Here is a 21,430-nt window from a genome sequence, read left to right as displayed (position 1 = left end):
TAAACACTGCTAAAAGTCAGTGAAATTCTCACCTTGTTGAGGGTAAATGGCAAGCCTTACAGAATCTGGTGGGGCCAAGAATGTAATGATTTGTCTATGCATACTAACCTGTAGTTTACTTTAAAAGCATGTCTCTGAAAGACATACAGTTAATATTCATTTTTTTAAAAAAGCGTGTTTTGTGGAGTACTGGGAATTACAAGCATAGAGTATAGCCTGGAGAGTTTTCAATCTACAATTTGCACTGTGAGAAAGGGACAGCCTGTTCACTTTACCTTTTGGGAGAACATAATTCAGACCAAAACGATGAGAACAACAGCCTTGGAAAAAACAAGTGTTTTTTTTTTCTTTTTTTTTTTCCCCAAGCCTACTGGAAGATCCTATTTCTGACAAAGTTCAGACTGAATCAGTGGATGGGATGATTCATGACTGGAGGAGAATAAATTGAGAATTCAGCAGACACTATTTCAAACCTGTAAAAGTCATTTCAGGTGCCTATTTTCTAGAGGATCAGTTGCAATTCTGATACAAGAAACTTATCAAGGAAAGGAGCTAATGACCATAAAGAAAAGACACCGCAATTTGCAAAGGGGAAGGAGGCAAAGGCTTTGCACAAGGCTTACTGCGCCCATCTGAACTCTTGTTAAGGAAGTTATTTGTATCCATACAGACCAGATAAGGTTTTTGCAGTCCTGAATTCCTACTTACTTGCAGACACGTTGCCTGTAGAGCTGTGAATGTCACTTTGGCCAGATAAAGCCCCTGTCATGCAAAAAATGAAGGTGCAAACTTCTCTTTCCACAAGTTGCCCTTTCTGTAAAGGGACTGTGCATATGTGTGAATTGAATTACAGGTGTTTGTTTGAAAGATTAGAGCCCTTCCCGTTGGACAGATTCACCTGTTCTTACGCTGAGAATTTAGAAAGGTCTCTTCCTAGGAAAGGCTTCTGTCTGCTTGTAGAAGGGTTAAAGAACGAAAGCATGAAACCTTGTCTCTTCTTTCCTCATTGATCTCGCTGTCATTATGAGAGAGGCTTTCTGATGGCTTCCCTTTGTCATGTAACACTAATACCATTAAGTCCACTTTGGCAAAGAAAGGTAAGTATAATTAATGTGCAAATCAGGAAAGTAGATGTGATTTCTATACGAATGAGATGGGCCTGAACTGCAGAAGGCACTGCCTGGGCATGGCCGTAGTGCAGGTGGGGCGGGACCAAGGGTTTGCAGGTGCCTGTGACTCTGTGTGGAGTGAGTTGCTTGAGCCAGGTGAAGGTATTTTAAGCCTCTGCCTCCAACTGTTCCTTTTTTTTTTTTTTTCTGTGAGCTGCAGCTCTATCAGAATTATTATTTTGATGCACGATGCATTAAAAAGGGAAAGAATAAAACCCCTGAACCCTATCCTGACTGATTTGTTCCCAGAAAGATGTTTAATTTTGTATGTATAATTGAAAGGGGCTAAATATAGCTGTATTAATATTTATGGGCCTTCTGTTGGAGTCAATACAAGAGTTGCTGTTCAAGGCAATTAAGCTTTACCTTTTCACATCCAGGATTTCAGTGTTCAGAGATGACATTAGTTGTGTGACCTGCATCCAAGAGAATAAACTAAAAGCATGCCATTATCTGTTGAATATGATACCCTATATTTAATGCTGTTTGCTGACAGGCAGTTTGTCTCCAGCAAGGATGATCTCCCAGAAGAAGGACTGCTGCTTTAACAGGGGAGAAATCAGAGAGATCGGAGGGCTCGGAGGTTTGCAGGAGAGCTGTCCATGTAGCAGATGAGGTTTTGGAGGAACTAAGTGACTAGATTATCTCATGGGACTAAGTGAGTAGACTGTCTCATGCCCACCTCTGCCCCAGCAGTAGCTGCCGGATGAGGGAAAGGGGTTGTGGTGGTTCTTTATGCGCTGTGTTCATCTTTGTGTCATCTCCAACCTGGGGCTGGGCCATACGAAACACGACTGTCGCTAGCTTGTGAGGATGTGTACAGGGCAGGGAATGCTCTCTGCACCTTTTCTTCATCCTAGGCTTTCTGTGCACATCTCTGGGGCTAGTCATAATCTTCATGTCATTAAAGCCCAGGGAAAGCAAATCCTGTCCAGAGATCTGAGCTGCTGTAGGGAACGTGTGCGCAGGGAATTAGGTTGAGGCTGTAACGATGAAAACAAGTCAGTTTGTGTTAATAACAAAGGCAAAATGATGATGCATTTGATTTCTAAAGCACTGCCTTTCAAGAGAAGGGTATCGCTAGGATAACATGACAGGAGTCCTGGCAGCGCTTGAATTGCCCTGCATTGCCGCTTTTTGGAAGCCGCAGCTCCTCGCTGCTCCAGTTAACAATGAAGCTGTTAGATGCTGTAAAATCTCTTGCTGATAAGGGCTGTCTGAATCCTGCCTTTCTACTAAATTTGATCAACGTGTCAGACTTTACTTTCTTCCGTCTGGACACTAATAGCTGCCTTTGAGGAGGAGAACTGCAGAGAGGAGCCTTGGTCACTGCTGCTGTCCCGGCTCTGCAGGCAGCAAGGGCCCACTCGAGGGCTGATGTTCCCCTCAGAGGCTGCAGAAGGGAGATCCTCTCCGTGAGGGTGAGCCTGGTGCTCAGCTCTTCTCCTGGGACTCACGTCCCATGCATCTCGAAGCTTTGTGTGGGTGTATTTCGGTCCTTTCACTGGTCTGTTAGATATTTTGGTTGCTAGAGGCTCCTTAACCTCCTTCAATAAGCATGAGCAAAGAGAATTTCCCATGGTGTCCATTTATTTGCTTTTGGAGCACACGAGGTGCTTAAACAGGGAGGGAAACGCAGAAATCAGATGGTGCACATACGGAGGTTGCAATGGTGGCCACGCGCTCTTAGGGGCTGAAAGTGAGGTTTGAACTCCAGGTGGACATCTGAATTCTGCTGTGGTGCTGGGGTTGCAGTGAGCCCAGCAGACTCATATTTCCAATTACAGATGACAGCATCCTTGCCAAAAGGTATTGGCCAGAGAGCAAGGGATTTTTCCTTGGTGTGCTTGAGAGCGAGCCAGCGCAGGGCCGTGTCCCACCTCGCTTTATTCCTGAGCGTCCTGACCAAGGGCAAGCCAAGCTGTATAGTAAGGAACAAGGAAATTGCACAAGTTAAATTAAAAAAAACTCATTTAGCTAAAGCAGCACAAGCCCCCATGAATATTTATCCGGTGTTATGGAAGCATGTGGACTCCCACCTACTTTATTAAATTGATTTCCAATAAAAACGCCAGTGGAACGCGTTTGATTAATGGCTGGTGGCATGGTACAATTAACATGAAGTCTGGAGTCAGCAAGAAGTGTACCCTGGGCCTGTGTGTCCCTTTTGGAAGCGGGGCTAAGAAAATGTAGAAACTTCTCAGAGGGACGACAGGGCTGTTTATCTGCGTGGTGTCTGCGATGGGGTGAACAGGAGGTGCAGCTTTGGTGCTCTTTGGCTTGTGCACAGCTTCATCGAGGGCCAACGTCTTGACCTTGAAGCTGTTGCTCCCAGTTCTCTGCCTTATTCTGTGCTTTCCATGCATCTCCGTGCAGGCTGCACCTGAGAATCAGGCAGAGCAGCAAGCTTTAGTGATCACGCAGGGTTTGAGTGAGACTCCCTGGGCCTTTGCATTTAAACATGCCTGGGATTAGCTCCATCAGTCTCCGGATCCGCTCGGCTCCCAGCAATTAGCTTGCTTGGATTTGTCTCCTGAAGGAAGGCAATTTGAAGCCGCGATGTTACAGCTCTATTAGGGAGTGCTAGCATGGCTTCCAGCCGGGGCTGGCACTGCCTCTCTCTGATCTGGTGGGAGAGGTTCAACATGACACAAGGGAGGTACCCAGGCAGCGGCACTGCCACCAGCTCCTCTCCCCTCTCCTATCCCTACCGCAGCGGGACAGGGATACCCCAGAGGCCCTGCAGGTACCTCCAGTGTGCGTGGAACTGGGCAGGCGCCCCAGCAGGGAGCTAGGCTGAGCCTGGGCGGGGGGAGCAAAGGGAACAAGGAATTGAGGGAGAGGAGGAAAAAAAGGCAAAACAGTAGCTTCTAACTAATATTTATGTGACAGAAAAAAAGGGAGAGTTCTGGCTGAAGACAGAGGCTGAGAAAAGGCAGCTTGGCAGCCAGCATATTCTGGAGACAGCTTCTCTGTAGGCTGTGAATCGCCTAAGAAACGTGTCAGTAAAGCACACTTGTACGCTCTGTCTCTAATAAATATATATTTGAGAGACATTTCTTCAAAACTTCTGCTAGGAGATGTCTAATTCCGAAGGGATGGGATGAAAGATGACATCTAAATGGAAGCAGGGAGTTGCCATGGGAACTGGAACGCTTTGAGTGCATGTCGATGAAACAAGAAAACATTCCCCCCAGCAAAGGAAATTAAAAATCACATCTGGAGGTATCTGCCCTCTGCTCGTCTCTGATGGGAGTGTCAGAGTACGGCGCAGCATGTCGTAATTCATGTAGTGGATAGGACAGAGAACTTGCTATTTATTGCCCTGTGTAAGTGGTAAATGAAAAGCCTCCCTGTCCGTGGGACAAACAATGCTATTAGCTGAAAACTGCTGTGGAGTGAAAGATTGAGTCATCATGGAACTTACTCCAAGAAGGTTTTCTTCATGTGGGGATGAAGCAGCAGCCCAAGCACACAAATGAGCCTGCTGTGGAGCACCTCACAGCTCCTGGCATGGGCAGCACTGGGAGGCAGTGGACTGGGCTCCAGCATCATGGAAAAAGCTCTACTGAGCAGCGCAAAGCAGTGCGAATTAGAGATTGTTTGCACTGCATATCGGCATTGCTGCAAACTAAATGAGCAGTGACCATGCAGCCAAGTGACCCATGCATCACGGCGGGGAGACAGCTCGGTGGAAGCCTTGGCTGCGTGCACAGCCCAGCTTTCCAAATGGCACAGAAAGCATCGGGGCGCGCACAGACAGGAGCGCGCTGTCTGCCATTGCCCTGGGGGTGGTGATGGATGCCAGTGGTGTCACCAGAGGCACGCCGCTGCAGGAGCCGATAAAGTTCTCCTGCTGATGGACACGCCAGGCAGGAGCTAGCGGGCGAGATAAGGGAACCAGTGTGCAAATTACTGTGTTGCTTCCTGCTAGGGTTTTCTTGTATCTTCATCTCACTACCTGGCATTGGCCTCAGGGGACAGGCTTGAGAATTAAATGGACTTTTGCTCTCAGCTGTACAGCAAGCCCCAGGAGCTGCCTTTATTTATTTATTTTTTTTTTTAACTTCTTTTTGCATGTGACTGTCCATCATGCAGCCTGGCAGTCCTCAGCCTTCAGAGCAGTCCGGGACACAATACAGCCAGAGGCATGGGAAGGCAGCTCTGAGGCTGAGAGACAGGGAAACTGAGGCACAGCAGAGCTGCACTGCGCTCTCAGTGCAGGTTGGCGCTGATGAGGTTGGAGCTCAGGGCTCAGCCTGCAATCCACATGCTCTAGTGGGCTTGTTTATTCTTCCTGACTCCGCAATGACATAAAATTAATGTAATGCAGCAAGTCTCTCTGATTTTTCTTGCATTTCCCCGCTTGTTTTCCAGTGTTTCAGTCTTTCCAGTTGTTTTCTGTGTATCAATGATTATCAGGTTAGAAATAGCAGTTCTGTATTGCACCCTAGTGTTATCTTTTCTCCCGGAGATCTGCCTTGAGCTCTGATGAATTACAGAGCTCTGTAATTGCTTTACAAAGCAAAGGATTTTGCTGGCAATGATCTGTAGCTTTTGCAGCTCCTATTCAAGCATGTGAGTGGCCTGTTGGGACTTCAGAGGTGATAGTTTGTGTTAAAGAAAGACTTACTGTGACTGAGTTGGGAAGGGAGTGTGTGATAACGTGCCAGGGCTGGTCTGCACGCTCCCTGATGGAGGAACCTGAGCCGTGTCTGCACGGGGGTTGCCTTCCCCAGGCGCCTCTGGCTTTGCCGTCATGGGCAGACATCAATACTGAGTGTGCTTAATTATGTATGCTAATTTATATTCACACATCCTCTCGTCATATTTATAATATATAACAAACATGTTTACGTAGCATCTCCTCCATTACCACAGGGTCTCAAAGAGCTGTAGCTCTCAAAGCACGCTCGCACATACGTATTCTTCCTCTGTCTTTACAGCATCTGAGGGTGTCCTAAGTCCTTAAAATAGTAACTACAGTAGCTTTGTTCATTTTTTTTTTTCATTTCTGTCTGTAGCAAAAATAGCTCAACTAATTTGTAGTCTCTGTTTGTAGTCTGGATGTGTGAGAACGAGGGGTGTGTGTGAAGCCTCCATGACTGCACATCCTCACGCAGTTGCTGCTTCTGACTCTCTCGTCTCCTCTGCCTGGACTTTGTTTTATCAATAGCTTGCACCACATACTGCTTTTAGCCTCTGGATGTGTATTTAATGTCACTCACTTAACGCAGTAATAAGAATATGTGCATGTCTGCATGGAGCAATGAGGGAAAGCTAAATTAAATTACCTGAGCTGTAAGCATGGTTTTGTTGAGTCTTGTGGTAGATTTTTTTTTTTCTCCTGGGCTCCTAATGGGGCAAGGCTTATGTCTTTCTTTCTGCCTTTTGTATTCTAAAAGCTCTTGAGCTGGTTTCCTGATCTGAACAAAGGCTGACTGAAAAGTAGACATCAAAGATTTTAAGTCCCTGCAAGATTTGTGAAATTATGCAGGTGAGTGGGAAAAGATCTAAAGTAGAGAGAGGGTTGCTGGATGAGATCAACTGGTGTTAGGCATCAGGAAAAAACAGGCAGGAGAAGCTGATCTGCAGGCAAGCAGGGTTTCTTGGTCCCACTGCTGGTAGAGCTGCATCGCTCCTAGGCTGGTTGGAGCCTCTGTCTCTTTGGACAGGCTGTTGGAGCCTCTCCAAACTCTGCAGCCAACATTGCACAGGTATAGAGAGAGCTCAGAGCCACGAGCATTTGGAGACCACTTGGTGATTTCTGTCCCAAAGACTGAGCTGATCCTCCCCACATAACCTGAGGAGCTCGTGCCCCAGGAGGCAGCAGGAGTTGCAGGGAATGAGACAACCACCTAGGCACGGCGGTGTCATTAATCCCAGACAAGCCATGCTCAGGGGGTGACTGGGTCACTTCTTGGTCCATGTCTAGCTCCTGCAGAGGACACTAGGTGCAGCTGGGTCACAAAGCTGCATACACCGTGTGCTGTGTGTGACAGGACATAAATCTCTTCGTTGCATCCGCTCTCCTCTGGCCCTGCTAAGCATGAGAGCCAGGGCAGCAGGCTGGCTCCTTGAGGGATGTGACAGGCATTGTTTCACTTCATCTGGCCTGAAAAACTGAATGCTTGTAATTGCAGGCCGTGCTGGTCTCTCACGGTGTGTGAGTGGCTTCATTGTTGTCTGTCTCTTGAGAGATTCCCTGAAATTCTTCTTAACTTCTTGCCCCTTTTGTGCTGAAATATCTAAGCTGGGGGGTAGAAAGGGGAGAGCACTGCTGGCAGTGGCACCACGTGCAGATCTGTGCTCACAGATGCAGTGGTTTGTCTCGAGCCCGGCTGGAGGACATGCAGTTGCCATCACACCCAGGCACAATTAGTCACCGCAGCTCAGGGAGCAGCATCTTTGCAAGGGGCTGTGCAGTAACTGCTGGTGGTCCCGGGGGATTTGAGCAGCAGCTGTGGGTGATAAGCCATCCCTGTGAGAAGATGCCTCGGCACCCCAGGATGGAGGGACAGGCCTGATGTTTTCAAGGAGAGCAGCAATAGCCTTGTTTTCTCTACAATTGTGGTGCCTTTTTGATCACAAGGCTTCAGAAGTCCCTGGGAGCATAACAGAGGGGGGTCAGATCTGTTACGCAGGCTGAGTTGTCTCAGCTTTGTGAGACGGGGAGACCACTTCTGAAAACAAGCAAATAGCTGAGCAAAACCGCATTAAATAAATAGTTCATGACATATAGGCAGAGCTAGATACGGATCTGATCCAAAGGTCTCATTGGCAATCCCCTGCAGGCTCTTACTCACCCCTGCTTTTGCTGAGATAAGGCATTTGTTTCAGACATTTATATTGTTTCTTTCCTTGCTCTGTGGTTTATTCTTCAGGGTACGAATTTCCCCATGCTTGGTCCTTGGCTGACCCACTCTGCAGTGGATGAGCATCCCGTTACCTTTAACCCCATGTCTACTTGCTCTTTGCAGGTGGGAGCATGAGGCTAAGGCCAGCCTTGACCAGCAGGACCCTGCTCACCCTCATCTCCTTCCCTGCTCACTAGAGAGAGGCAGATGCCACCAGAGGGTGTCAGGTCTGGGTGGCCTCACCTACCTTCAGGATTACCCTCCCTCCATAGACAACATGGAGTCAACAGGGTCTTTGTTGTCTCTTGATGTTGTCTCTTCCACCCAGGTGAGATTTCCTGCAGGTTGGATGGTGTTTTAGGTAGCTCAGGGAATTAAACTTGACGCTGCTGTTAGCTCTGTCTGGTCGGCAAAGGACGGGCCAGCTGCCAGCCCTGCTGGTGACACTCTTGGCTGTGATGGCTGCTGTTCTGCATGGGCTGTGCACGCTGTGTGCTGTGCTACTGAGCACCTTGCTGATTTCAGACGGCTCAAATCTATTGAACGTCTCTTGTGATGTTCTTCTAAGAGATGCTAAACCTGCCCCGTCCCCCCCATGTCCCTCTGTGACCCATTGCTGGCTCTGGCCAGCGCTGGTGTCTGCTGTGCTCTGCAGGCAGTGGGAGGGAGCCCCCTGGGACCTGCCCTGGGCTGAGGCTAAAACTGAAAGGAAATTAAATCCCTACAGTGGGAGACTGAGAAAATGAAGACTGAGACACCCAAAAAACTTGCATGCAGCTGCAAAAATTAGCTAGCGTGGCAAGTGCCTGGGGGAAGGCAGGTGGTGGGGGCTGGTTGTACGAACTCCTCTTCTGTGTTTCCCTTCCTGGGGATGTTGTGGTGGCTCTGATGCCCCATCCTGTCCCACATGCTCACTCTGGGTTACCTGATGTGGGACAGCTGTGCTGCATCCCCTCTCTCTGCATGGTGATGCTGCCCTTGCCACAGGCTGGTGGGAGTCCTTCCTGGAGGATTTTGTGTGTTTGAGGGGACGCTGCACAGACACTTGGAGGAGGATCACTGAATAAGGGACCTCATCAAGCTGAGAAAGTCTTGAGCTGAGGATAAATGCAGCCTAGGAGAGAATTAAGGGGCATTGCCAGCTTGTCGCTATGCTTTTCAGTCTGCGGCAGTTCGTAGGAGCCTGGTGCAGAAACATCTGCATCCAGGAACTGCTCTGGAGCAGATTTAGGGTTCATACCCCTGGGTGCTGCAGAGCAGGGGCAGCACCATCCTCCTCTCTAGCCCCATCCGTGCCATCATGCTCAGAAACAGGGCCACAGCCAGGTCCGCAGCCTCGGCAGCCCCGTGGAGATCCCCGTCCCCTCGCTCACCCAGCTCGGCTGCGAGACAGGGCTGGGAGCCTCCCCTACGTCAGCGCCGCAGCCAGGAATCCCCGGCACAGAGCCGCAGCAGCTTTGCTTTGCCCCTGTTTCAGCAGCACGCAGCAGCAGGGAACCTCCAGCGCTCCTGCAAGCCTGCGGCACAGCCTCTGGGAAGCCCCGGCTGGGAAAACATGACCGCGTTCGGCACATCCGCAAACCTCAAGAGCTGAAACACAACCGACCGAGTCGATTATATTCCGGCCCAGAATCTTAAATAAACAGCGCTTGATGAGTGCAGCGGGATGTTTAATAAGAGCTTTCTCGGTCTCCCCCCGCCCCGTGCCCCCCTGCCTCCTGTAATCACTTGTCGAGGCAGCCCTGCAATCGACAGCCGGGCTGGGAGAGGCGGCGTGATTTGTATTCCAGCTCTGCCGCTGCTTCCAAGAAGAGAGTAAAAATAGCACTCAGTCATTTTGTAAATAATAACGATCTCCTCACAGCCCTAGGGAGTCATGAGCACTTAAAAGGGGGATTGCAGGAAGGGGGGTGTCTGCCTCACCATTTGCAGAGGACTGCAGGGAGCCAGCGCCAGCAGGAGGGGATGGGGACTCTGGGCAGCAGCAGGGGATGGGGGGGAGTGTGTGCTGTGAAATGGGAACCCCGAAGCGCCCCGGCAGCAGCCTGCACATGAAAGGGAGGCAACCCACCCTGCTGGCGTGGGGTGGCAGAGTCCAGCCCTCTGTGCAGTGCTAATAAGGATATTTATTGCCTGCATAAGCAGCTAGATGCGGCGTAGAAAATTCCTGGAGAAGGAGAGGAGCAGCTTTTAAGGAGCAGGCAGGTGTAGGGAATGCCATGGTAACACTGTGGGAAGGGATGTTGCAGCTTTTGTTTTACATTTGCATTGCAGATCTGTCTGGCAGTGCGGGATTTCTGCGGCAGGAGCAAAGCGCGGTGCTTGGCAGGCAGGGACCAGGCTTTGTGCCCTGTTAGCGAAGGGGCAGCTCCAAGGGACCTACAGAACCTTGCTCCTGCTCGCACGCTTTTGGAAACCCAAGTGTGCTGAGGTTTGGGAGTAAGCTGAGCCTACAAGTGGGCAAAAGCACAGACGAGGGAACCAGCCTTGAACAAATGGCTTGGGAGCAGGATACGCCACTCGCTATCTAAACTCTGCCAATGTTCAAATACTGAACCTGAAAATCCCTCGTTCTGGTTTCATATCTGCTTCAAGGCGTTTTCTTTCATTCCCAGTCCCCTGGTGGCAGCAGCAGGGCCATCGTGGGGCCTGGCCATCGGGCTTGAGGGTGCGAGTGCCAAGAGGCAGGGCGAGCCCTGTGCTGGGCAGTGGTGCAGCCCCCGGGGTTCTGGTCTGTGCTCTGCTCCAGCTTCCCACCTGAGCCAATCCTCTCCTTTTTTTTTTTTTTTTTGTTTCCCCAGCTATAAAATAGGGCTGGCAGCCTCCACCTGCCTCCCAGTGGACTTGAAGGCTCAATTCACCATGCATATAAAAAACTTCAAGCGGTAAGGAACGGCAGTGCTAGGAAAGGAAAAACACCACTTAATGTTCTGCAACAGGCCTGGGGAAAGCACCTAACTACAGCACAGCCCTTAGTTATCACATCTTTGGTGGGAATCAGAAAAAGCAGCCAGGCTGGGGATTAGGGTGTCCCTGAACTGAGGCAGGTGATGCTCTTCTCTCTGCTGCTGCAAAATAAGTGAGGTTTCCCTCTGTTCAAACCGAGGGGAGAACACATGAGGGCAAGGAGGGGAGGCTGGCTGAGCAGCTCCCCATCACTGCAGCAGAAGGTGCCACCATCATGGGCTGAGGTGCTCAGAGCAGTGTGGGAGCTCCCGGGTTGCAGCACCAAGCAGGAAGGGGAGCTCTGAGCTGCTCTGTTCTGCTGGTGTTTTACTGATCTCAGGATTTCCCTGCTCTGTTGAAATCCCTGCTTGCTCAGGGACGATTTAATTTCAGAAATCCCTCTGGATCCTGGCCAGTCCCTGCCCTGCTTTAGGAGCACATATTAATGGGGAAATTCTGTGCGGATTTTGCCACAAAGTGTGCAGGCAGCCCAATTTTCCCAAGTGCTGGAGCAGATCGATAATCGAGCCACCCTGGCTTGTCCCAGTGCTGGAGCCGCACTGCAGCCATGTGGGGCCGCCGCCAGGTTCAAATGACCTGCCCCAAGGCAGCAAGGCTGTGTGGCCTGGAAATAGGGGTCCTCAGCAAGCCCGTGCTGCCTGGATGAGGAAGGGAGAAGTTAGAATGGAATTTATTCTACAGGGTGGGTGACAAGGTGTTCCTCTGGCTATGGCTCCTTCGCTGGGCACCTGGAGCACTCCCATGTTGCTCAGACCTCTCTCTTTCATCCTGCTGGGCAGGAGAACATCTGTGAGATAGTCTGGGTGAGCAGTCTGTCTGTTTGTCAGTCCCAGGACATGGGTTTTTTAATACAAGATCTTAATAAATGTCATCATCTTGGATAGGGTTTGCCAGATTGATGGGGTGGGAAAGGGTCCGTGGGCTCTGTGACAGCCAGGTTACAGTACGGTACAGACATCATGATCGTATGTAAAGGTGCCCCAAACTACTCCTGCCTTTTCACCTCTTTGTTGCTTCCCAAATCCCTTCCCCAGAGCTTGGATCCCGAGGGTCCCTTCATAGAGTGGGGGTCCTTTCACCCCTCTGCCCAGCTCAGTTCCCCTTGGCTGCATGGGCAGCCGTGGGTCTGCTCTGAGACCCATGACTACAAATCATTTATTGTGGACAGGCTGAATGCTAGGAAGGGAGGAGGGGAGAGGAGAGAGATTGTTTTCTCTAAAATATAATTAGTTTTCTCGCTGCATGTGTTAAAGAGCCTTGCTTCACTAGAGTTTTCTTCTCATTTGGGGACTTGCTTGGTTGGAGATGGAGAGAATACCCTGAGTGTTGAAGTCTCACAGAAGTAGCTCGTTTTGCTCAGGATGCTGTCTCGTTGGTTTCTGAGTGTTTCAGAAAGTGTACCACATACATATTTCTCTTTAACCTTCTTTTTATCACATCAAGACAAGATCAAGGGTTACTTATATAGCACAGCAATATCAGCCGCAGGCTGCATCAGATGCTTTCCAGCCATAATAACTAAGGACATGTATATGTATATTTTAGCCATTAAGGAGAAAACTCTGCCAGAATGCATTATCTTATTTTTGGATACAAAACTTTGAAGCATAAGACTAAGCTTCGTAATACCACAAAATAACTGTCAGGGGATGGAAGGATTTCCATAACTGAGTTGAGCAATGGGCTATCCAGGCTACCTGTGAACTGCTGCAGTGGCCAGAGTGGGATACTACAGATAAAACGTGAGCTCTTACTCGTGGCTCTAGTTTGATTATTCAGAAAGCAGCTCCAAGCCAGCTAATGCCATACAAAAGGAGCACAATTGCACGATCTATCCCTAAAGCAATGGGGATTTATGGTAACATAGTGCTAAGCTCATCTCATTCGTCATTTTTCAGCATAACCTGGTGGGCAGAGGGCGCAGAGCTGTGAATCTGGAAAATGACCCACTCTCTGTGCCTTGATTTCCCTGCAAACAGAGAGATTTTCTCTGGGAAAAACACCGAGATTGTAATGAAGGAAGCCAGAACGAGAGCTGTGTGTGATGTTTTGGCCGTGTTCTGGGCAGCACTTTGGTCTGTCTCTACCTGAAGGCATATGAGTAAGATTGCCTTGAGTTTTAGTGCTCTGGGCAGGAACTGGGACTTGGGGCTCTTGCTGGGCAGTGTCTGGAGGTCAGCACCCACGGGGGCAGTGCGTGTCGGCATGTGGGTGTTCGTGTGATGCACGGGAGCAGCAGCTTTGCAAGAGCAGCTGCTCATCAGGAAAACAAGCGCGATGGGAGTAAAAGGCAATCAGAATATTGATTCTTTTTATGTACAGATAAGCCTGGAGCTGTAACAAAAACAGGGTTTCCTAAAACCGGTAGAACATTGCTAGGCTATTTATCAGGCTGGGAGACACAAAGGGATTGCAGATTAAAAGGAGTTTCAGAACATCAGGGCTTACCTCTACACTGAAAATGTGTGGATCTGCACCACGTTATGTATTGCATAGCTGTATGCATTTTGCAAATACACGTCGTCTGGCTGCGTGGGACATACTCATCCTTGGTGTAAAAGTGAAAAAGAGCAGAGCTGCTCAGAAATGAATTTGCCCAATTACAAGTGATAAAATCAGCCCTTGTTCAGGGTACAGCAGAAAGTGCGATGCCAGCTCACCAAGGGCTTTGCCGGGGTGGCATTTGCCATGAAAGTGCATCATGTCAAAACCTTTCCTGGATAAATGAATTCTGTTCTCTAATTGCTTTTAAAATTACTCCCCCCCCCCTTTTTTTTTTCATTCCAGACAGTGTAACTGAAGTCAAGACAGACATTTACGTGACGAGTTTTGGCCCCGTCTCGGACACAGACATGGTAAGTGCTGCTGGCTGGTTGCCTCGCAGGGCGTGGATGGTTTGTCCCATCAGAGGATGATAATGGCAAATGCAAACTTGAAGAGTTGATGTCGTTGCGCTACTGAAGAGCACCGCCAGGGTCTTTTTGTCTCCTGTAAGCACAGCTTTCTTCAGCCTGACGGTGTGTGAAGGAAGGAAGGCGCTCCCTGTGAAGAAGGGAGGATGACAGAACCTGGCTTGTTTTGGTGGCAATGCCAGGAGAGAACAGGTTCCACCAAGAAATGGTCCTTAGTGCTTGAACCAGAAAGGAGGCAAAAGAGAAAAAACAAAAAGAGCGAATTGATTGCAGTATTTTGACATGTTCGGGAAAAATTATTAATGAAAAGGCCTGAGGTCTGAATCTAGGCTTGTATTCCCACAACGGTTTGTCTTCTAATTAAAACAGGACTGTGGAGCATAATTAATAGTGAGCTTTCTCCACAGTGTTTCTTGCAGCTCTTACTCCACACGCGCCCGGCCGCTCAGGGAGGAGCTGGCTGTTGGTGGCTGTCCAACCTTTCGGGGCTGGCCCACAAGGACGGTCACAGGCTTGGTGCTGAGCCCCTTCTGCACGCTGGTCCCAGAGGGACTTGGTGCTGGGACGGCCCGGGTGGGCGGTGGGCAGCACTGGGCTCGGGGGGAGCCCACCGCAGGAGGAGGCGCAGACAGTGCTCTCACCAGCTGGGGCAAGTAGAAGCAATGTCCTGCAGCTCTTGCAGCCCCTCGGAAGCCGGGAGGGTTTCATTTTCTGTGCCCACAAGGTTGTGAACCTGGGGCTTCCCTCACCAACTGTCCGGTGCTAGGAAGTGGAGGAGCTAGTGGAGGATTAAATCTCGTTGCGGTGCTAGCCCCACCACACAGTCTCAAATGGCTTTGGAAAGAGCACTCCTTCCAGGGTGAGAAGTTAATGTCAGTGTAGCCGAGAGTATTAATCTCATCTGAGTTCTCTCTCTATCTCGCTTGCTTTCCTACTGCAGCGGAGACCCATAATATATTCAGCAATCTCAGCCCTTGGGGACGATCTGATAATTACTTCCAAGGTGGAGCATATTTGATTAAGGGAGCGTGTATAATGAACTGTGAAGAAGAAATATGAGGTATTGGAATGAGGAAGGTATTCTCTGCAATGTGATTTGACAAAATGAATTTAAAATTAGGAAGACAGTTAAAGAATAATAAATTATTTCCCCCTTGCATGCTTTAGTTCCGTGTATTTTGCAAATGCATAGCGAATGTGTTTTAGCGTGCCATTCCGGTGTTAAATGCACTCGGATGTGTGAGAGAGAAACCCCATCTCCTAGGGAAGCGTGGGGAGAGCCTGCTCCTCTGCGGTGGTTCCTTTCGTCTTGGCGTGGGGAAGTCCCTCCCTCACTGCTGGCATCTGCCTGCTGATCTGGCTCCCGTCCCTCCCACAGCCCTTCCTCACCTCGATGGAGAGCTGCTCCTGTGCGTCCTGATGCAGGCAGAGGCTGTGATGATGATGATGATGGAGCAGAGGCAAGTAAAGCTGCCGTGCAGCACGGAGGAGGACATGAGCGCCTTCTCCCTGAGATGCTCCAAGGGCCTTCTAGTCTCAGTTTGGTTAGGAAAGAGCCTGATGGGACCTGACATGTGCCTGAATCTGCAGTACTGAGCTCTTGCAGTTTTGTCTTAGTGTCCAGGAAATAAAAATTGATAAATCCCGGGAGCTTTAAGCTTTGATGGGTGGACTCAGGAGAAGGACTCAGTCCTCGTGTTTTCAGTCACTTCTAGAAGGTGGAGGAGAGCACGGCCTAGAACTAAGTGTGTTCCTTGGAAGGGGTGACCTGGAAATGTTGCTGTTATGGAAAGAAGGATAAAAAAGAGGGGAAGAATCTGTATGTGGTTTCTCTTTTCTTTAGGAACCTTTCCTTAGCTTAAAAGAAGACCTGCAGGACCTGGGAATGTATCAGAAAAGTATTTTTTTTTTTAAGTAGGAACAGAGGGTTCTGAATAAGATAGCTTTTCTCCTGATCAGGGCTTTTCCCAAAGCTACCTCCTGGGACAAGACACAGGCTCATTCCTTTGGGTTTATTTTTTTACTGAGCTTAAAACCACTAAAGGATAATCGCCTTCTGTGAAGGGCCAGAATATCCTCACAGGGCAGAGCCCGTGGGACAACAGGGTCTTTTCTCTTTCCTTCCCCAAGCCAGGCTCCAGAAACTCCACATTTGGGCAGAAGTGGCTCTGTGGTCAGGGAGCAGGGAGGAATTTCTTTACCGAGATGCTTTCGCTTAGCTGCCATCTGCTGCAAAACCTGTAGGAATTTCTATGACCTATAGGAAACTGATGTGCAGCAGCTTTTAACTGCTGCTGAGAAGAGCTGCAGGAAAGAAATCACTCACAATGATAAGTTTAGTTGGTTCTGCAGCCTCCAGGAGCCCATAAATAAAGACTATGAAACTGCAATGGCAGGGGAAGAACAGCTGGGACAGCTTTTCCAAAGTCCCTGTCTCTCTCCACAAGCCTTGGGAGCTAATGAGATCCTTTGTTAGCGAGATAAGGTGCGTGCCACAGAGGTGAGCAGTGGAGCAGCTCATGCTGACGGGGTCAGGCAGTTCCCTCAAGGGCCGTGAGCCCTGAGAGCACGCCGAGTGGCTTGGGTCAGAGGCAATGGCAGCCCCACGTGCCAGGCACCAGAGACTAATTTAATTTTGCCTCGGGGTGGCTGTCGAGCTGCAGTGCCTCTGCTGCTCTGTCAGGTGGCTGCTGAGGCTCAGGACACTGTGAGCCTGGCCTTGGGGACGTGAGTGCCACCTCGGAGAGGTGATGTTTGCTGGGGTGCATCCTGCTACCTTGCATAACTGCTAATAAAATGGCCACGAGGAGCATCCTTGTGAGATGAAACCTGCTCGTCACCACGGAGCCCTGTCTCCTGCAGAAAGTGCCCTGCTCTGGGTTCGTATGGCTTTGCACCTCTTCCTGTCCTTCTGCACCCAAATTGAAAATATCTCCCCAGTTTTTCCCCTCTCCTCTCAGAAGGACTTGGAGCACAGGGACAAAGCCGACCCTTCAGCCCCTGCACACTTGATTCCACCTTGCCACCGTTTCCACGGGACAAGAGCTGCAGATAAGTGAATGCCCCACCACTGGGAGAGGGGCTGAGGCATGGAGGTAACTGCTGAAGTTATATTTCTCCAGCACCCCCTTCAACATTACGTTATTACTGAAGGCTGAGGTGCGTTTGGTGTTTATTTTTCTGGCTTTCTCTTTGGATGGCAAAAATCCATTTTGTCAGTAACACTGAGAAACTGTGAGCTGTCTCTAGCTGCAGGATTTCAAAGAAATAGCTTCTAATTGCCCCAGCTGGAAATAAGCCTAGGAAATGGGTTTCTACATTAGAAAAAAAAAATTAAAAAAAAAAAAGAGAAAAAAGGGGAAAGAAAGAAAACAGAAGTCACTGAGTGTTGTATAATGACAAGTTTGTGGTCCTTGATTCAATGTTTTGCTGGAGATGTTCTGGGGAACAAAAGAACATTAAAATGATGTCCTGAAACTTTATTTGTATGTTTGTTTTAGGAGTAGGAGTAGAATTACAGGCATCCTTGCCAATTGCACATCATGGAACTTCATTTTTGCCTGTTCAAACTCCCACATAGCAGCACACAATGCTCCCCTCTCCTGTGACGTCTGGATAAAGGTGCAGCAGTGCTTCCCCAGGACTAACCAATTTCCACTGCAGGCTGAATTGCAGCTTGTCTGCAGTCTGTCACAAACACTGAGATGCAGGTTTTGGCACCGCATGTAAGTCACTTCCCAAAACACAGCAAGCGCCTGTGATCCTTCACAGTTTTGCCTCCTTCTTGTTGCATCAGGCTTCGTATCAGCCGAGGGCTGCCCAAACAGAACCTGCTCGATGATCGAAGATGTTCGCCATTTCTTGAAGCACTTCAATGAGGAGTTAAGTAAAACGAGACTTATTTTTCTCTCCTTTCTCCACAAAGGAATACACCATTGATGTGTTTTTCCGGCAGTCCTGGAGAGACGAGAGGCTGAAGTTCGATGGTCCCATGAAGATACTCCCCCTGAACAACCTGCTGGCCAGTAAGATCTGGACCCCTGACACCTTCTTCCACAACGGGAAAAAATCTGTCGCCCACAACATGACAACACCCAACAAGCTGCTGCGCCTGGTGGACAACGGCACCCTCCTGTACACCATGAGGTAAGCTCGTGCCATGGCCTTCCAGGTCCCCCTACACATGACAGTCCCATGAAGGCAGGTATGGATCTGTAGTTTATGCAATTTCTTTGCCGCCAAAGTAATGTTTGTTCCTGATCTCTGATGGGATATGAAGTCAGGTTTTTGGTAACGGCAGAAAAACTTTGGGATGGGAGAATTTGGCATTCTCCAACAGCTTGAGAGCAGCTCTGAATTTGTTAGCATATTACTCCAGAACCCTGTGAAAGATCTAACAAGCCCAAGCTTGCTTGTGAGAACAAAGTGGTTTTTTTCCCCACTTCATCAAATGAAAAATCCCAATCTGTGTAATCAATGATCTTCATTAGGAAAAAAAAAATAATAATAATCACCAGCTTTTTAAAAACTGGGCTCCGGTAGAAGCCCCAAACAGGGGGTAACCCTGCAGTGTGAGTGCTTAGGAAGGGCTCTCCAGGCAGTGCTGCACGCTGTGCAACCTCACCGTCAGCTCCAGCAGCTGGGGCCTTCCTTCCAGTCACAGGTTGCTGTTGGGGAGCCATGCCTGGGGCATCATGGATTTCTCAATAACAGCCCTGGTACATACACTTGTCACTAAACTGCAACAGGTGGAGAACATGGAGAAATAACTTTGGGTTAATTGTACATTAATTCAGGAATTACTGAGTTGTTCCTGTATGCTTGGAAGCTATTCACCCATGTAACTAAAGTTTGCCACCTGGGGTTGATGTACTAACCTGCTTTCCAAGGTAAATGGACCTATAAATGAAACAGCAAGATACTCAGAGATGCAGAAGAATGGTGCTGAGTTGTTTATGGGAAGGTGTAAATCCTTGTTTTCAAAAATTATTTTCTGTGCCTCCATCTTCAAGCCAACCCAAACTAATAACACGCTTCATTGTGGATTCTGTGTGCCGAGATGCTGCACTTTCACCTCTGCTGTTCGAGGACCAGACGGGATTTCATCTCTTCATAGCTGAGCTGGCTGTGAATCTACACAGTGTCAGCAAGTTTTACAGCCTACATTGATAAACAATGCTCTGCTCTTGTGCAGCACTTCTCAAATATGAGCTAATCGTGCCAGTGCCCTGGGGGTGGAGGTCTCTGAACATCAGTGATCTCACGTTACTGAGGCAGATGGGGTAAATGAAGGGAGAAGCCCAATTTGACTTAAGGGCTCAGTTCTGCTTCTGGCTGTCTGACCTGCATGTCAGATGACTAACACTCCCCCAGTTTGTATCCCTGTCTGACTGCAAAGCATTACAGGAGCTACTGGCGTAAGGCAGCAAAAAAAGGACCCAATTTCAGGGCTTTTATACCATTTTGCTTGTTCTTTATTCAGCAAATAACCATCACCTTCAGCAAGTTTTGTGTGACTGGGAAAGTATTGAATTTGCTCTTTCGTTTAGGGCTGGGCAGGTGCCAGGGTGACAGCATCACGAGGCTCTTGGGAATGAGCTTCTGGAAGGAAGTGGAGTCACAGGGGGTTTTAAATAAATTCAACACATCCTTCAGTTTAGCCATCTCCCAGGGAAGGAGGGGGGATGAAGGAGACCACAAAGGGACCTACCTTTGTGTCTGCTCATGCCCCCCTTAAATGTACTTCCAAGTCTTTGCAAGAGGTGAAGAGCCCACTCAGAGATACCCAAAGGTGAGGACTGGATATCTGTCACATTGTGTTGCTCAGTACCAGGAGCCATAGTGCACATGGACTTTCTGCTTGTCCAGCAGAGCTTGTCACTTGCAAACTTTCCCAATAGCATGTGGGAAATTATTCCAGTGCAGCCCTGAGCATTGTTGGACCAGCCTGATACTGGAGATGTGGTCAGAGCTGGCCAGAAAGGCATCTGGAAAGCACAGCTCTGCACAGGAGACTGTCTTAGGGATGAAGCAGGTTTTATATCATTTTTTGGTTTGCTGTTTGATACATGCAGGACAGGATGTCTGTCACGGCACAACTGATGATTGTTCTTCTCCCTGCTGCTGAAGAAAAAGTTCACTCAGGGCCACACAGGGTCTTTCGGGTGGGAGCTTAGAAAGAAGACGACGTAAGGGCACAGGTTGCACAGCCCAGGGCTGTGCATCAGGCTGAGGCTCAGAGACCAGACCTGGCTCTGCCACGGGCTTCTAGGTACTCATAGGCATTTGCACCTCAGTTCCTCTGTAAAATGATAGTGATGGTATTGCCCTCCTTCTTTAGGTGCTTTGAAACCTCCCCCCAGGAAAGGGCTGGAAGAAGACTTGTTTTATGTTGCGCTTCCTTCATCCCAGCCTAGCTCCAAGGTGCACACACATGTGCCCTTCTGAAAGGAGGGAGCAGGAGCAGGAAGGCAGTCTCAGCCACACACAGCTGCCACCCAGCCAAGTGCAAGTCCCAAAGTCCCACACCGTGCTGCTGACTAGAGAGTGAGTTTTGACCTCTGCCAGCTTTCCCCAGGATTGGCAGGGCTGTGTGCTGCCTGTCCCATGCAGTTCCTTGCAGGCGCAGTTGAGGCTGGTGCATTGCCATGCGGTTTGACTCCTGAGACGTATCTTCCTCCTTTACCTTGTACCAGCCAATATCCTTGAGGGATCAGCTCTGCTGATGTGCAATTAGAGGCATGTCTCTTGCTATTTATCCTGCCGTGAAAGCCCACTTCTCTTAGTCAAGGCTTACATTTATAGATGAAGTTGCTTTGGTGGAACAGCAACTCTGACACATGCATCCAGCAAAATTACACCGGTGTGACAATATTTATGGCTCCTGGAGAGAGCCTCTTTATCACTGGCCTGAGCTTCGAGGAGCCGCACACCAGCTGTAGCTGGGCGTCCAGAGATTTCCCTTAGTCACAGCACAGCCCCCTCACAGATCCCTTAGGCATCATGGTGCAAACATCTGATCCCTGACTCAGGCCTTGGCGCCTGGGTGACAGGATGGCCTTTGTGACCGCAGCACAAAATTGTATTTCTCTCTTCCCTTCCTTCTGGCTGCTGAGCAACAGACAGGATTACTGATCCTTCTGCCTCTTCCCTGCTGCTCTGGCTGCCTTAGAGAGTGCAGGGAACACAGCTTTGTCATGTAGCCCTGCCTCTGCTGTCTTGTTTTTGGAGTTCCTACAAGATCTGAGTAGCTCACAAAAGCCCAGTTAAGGCCTCAAAGCTCTGGTGTCAGAGCTGAGCACAACAAACCAGGGATTGCACGTGGATTTACATAAGGTACAGACAAAAACTCAGCTGCTGCAGCAATCTCTGGATGTAATCTCTGGCTCAAATTGTGTGGGGCACATCGATAATATTCTGGTTCTTCCTGGCCTTGAAACATGAAAATAGCAAAAGCTTGATGCTGTGCCGATGGGATTCAACTTTGTGAATCCAGGCTTTAAAGAGCTCTTCTGCTTTTCACAGG

The 21,430-nt window shown here is 49.1% G+C and overlaps 1 protein-coding gene across 4 annotated transcripts in view; it reads left to right on the top strand.

Moving 5' to 3' along the window:
• The window catches only part of GABRA3 (gamma-aminobutyric acid type A receptor subunit alpha3), a 90,564-nt gene that overhangs the window by 42,084 nt on the left and 27,050 nt on the right, over nt 1-21,430 (top strand). For all 4 annotated transcript variants that reach the window (XM_040572485.1, XM_040572486.1, XM_040572484.1 and 1 more), the window contains exons 4-5: nt 13,781-13,848; nt 17,831-18,051. In XM_040572485.1, coding sequence (XP_040428419.1) covers nt 13,781-13,848; nt 17,831-18,051 — 289 coding nt within the window. The remainder of the gene's footprint in view (nt 1-13,780; nt 13,849-17,830; nt 18,052-21,430) is intronic.

Source organism: Cygnus olor, chromosome 13 (genome assembly GCF_009769625.2).
Source record: "Cygnus olor isolate bCygOlo1 chromosome 13, bCygOlo1.pri.v2, whole genome shotgun sequence".
NCBI lineage: Eukaryota > Metazoa > Chordata > Aves > Anseriformes > Anatidae > Cygnus > Cygnus olor.
The sequence above is the reverse complement of the archived record's forward strand: the minus strand, read 5'-3'. Positions and strand labels throughout refer to the sequence as shown.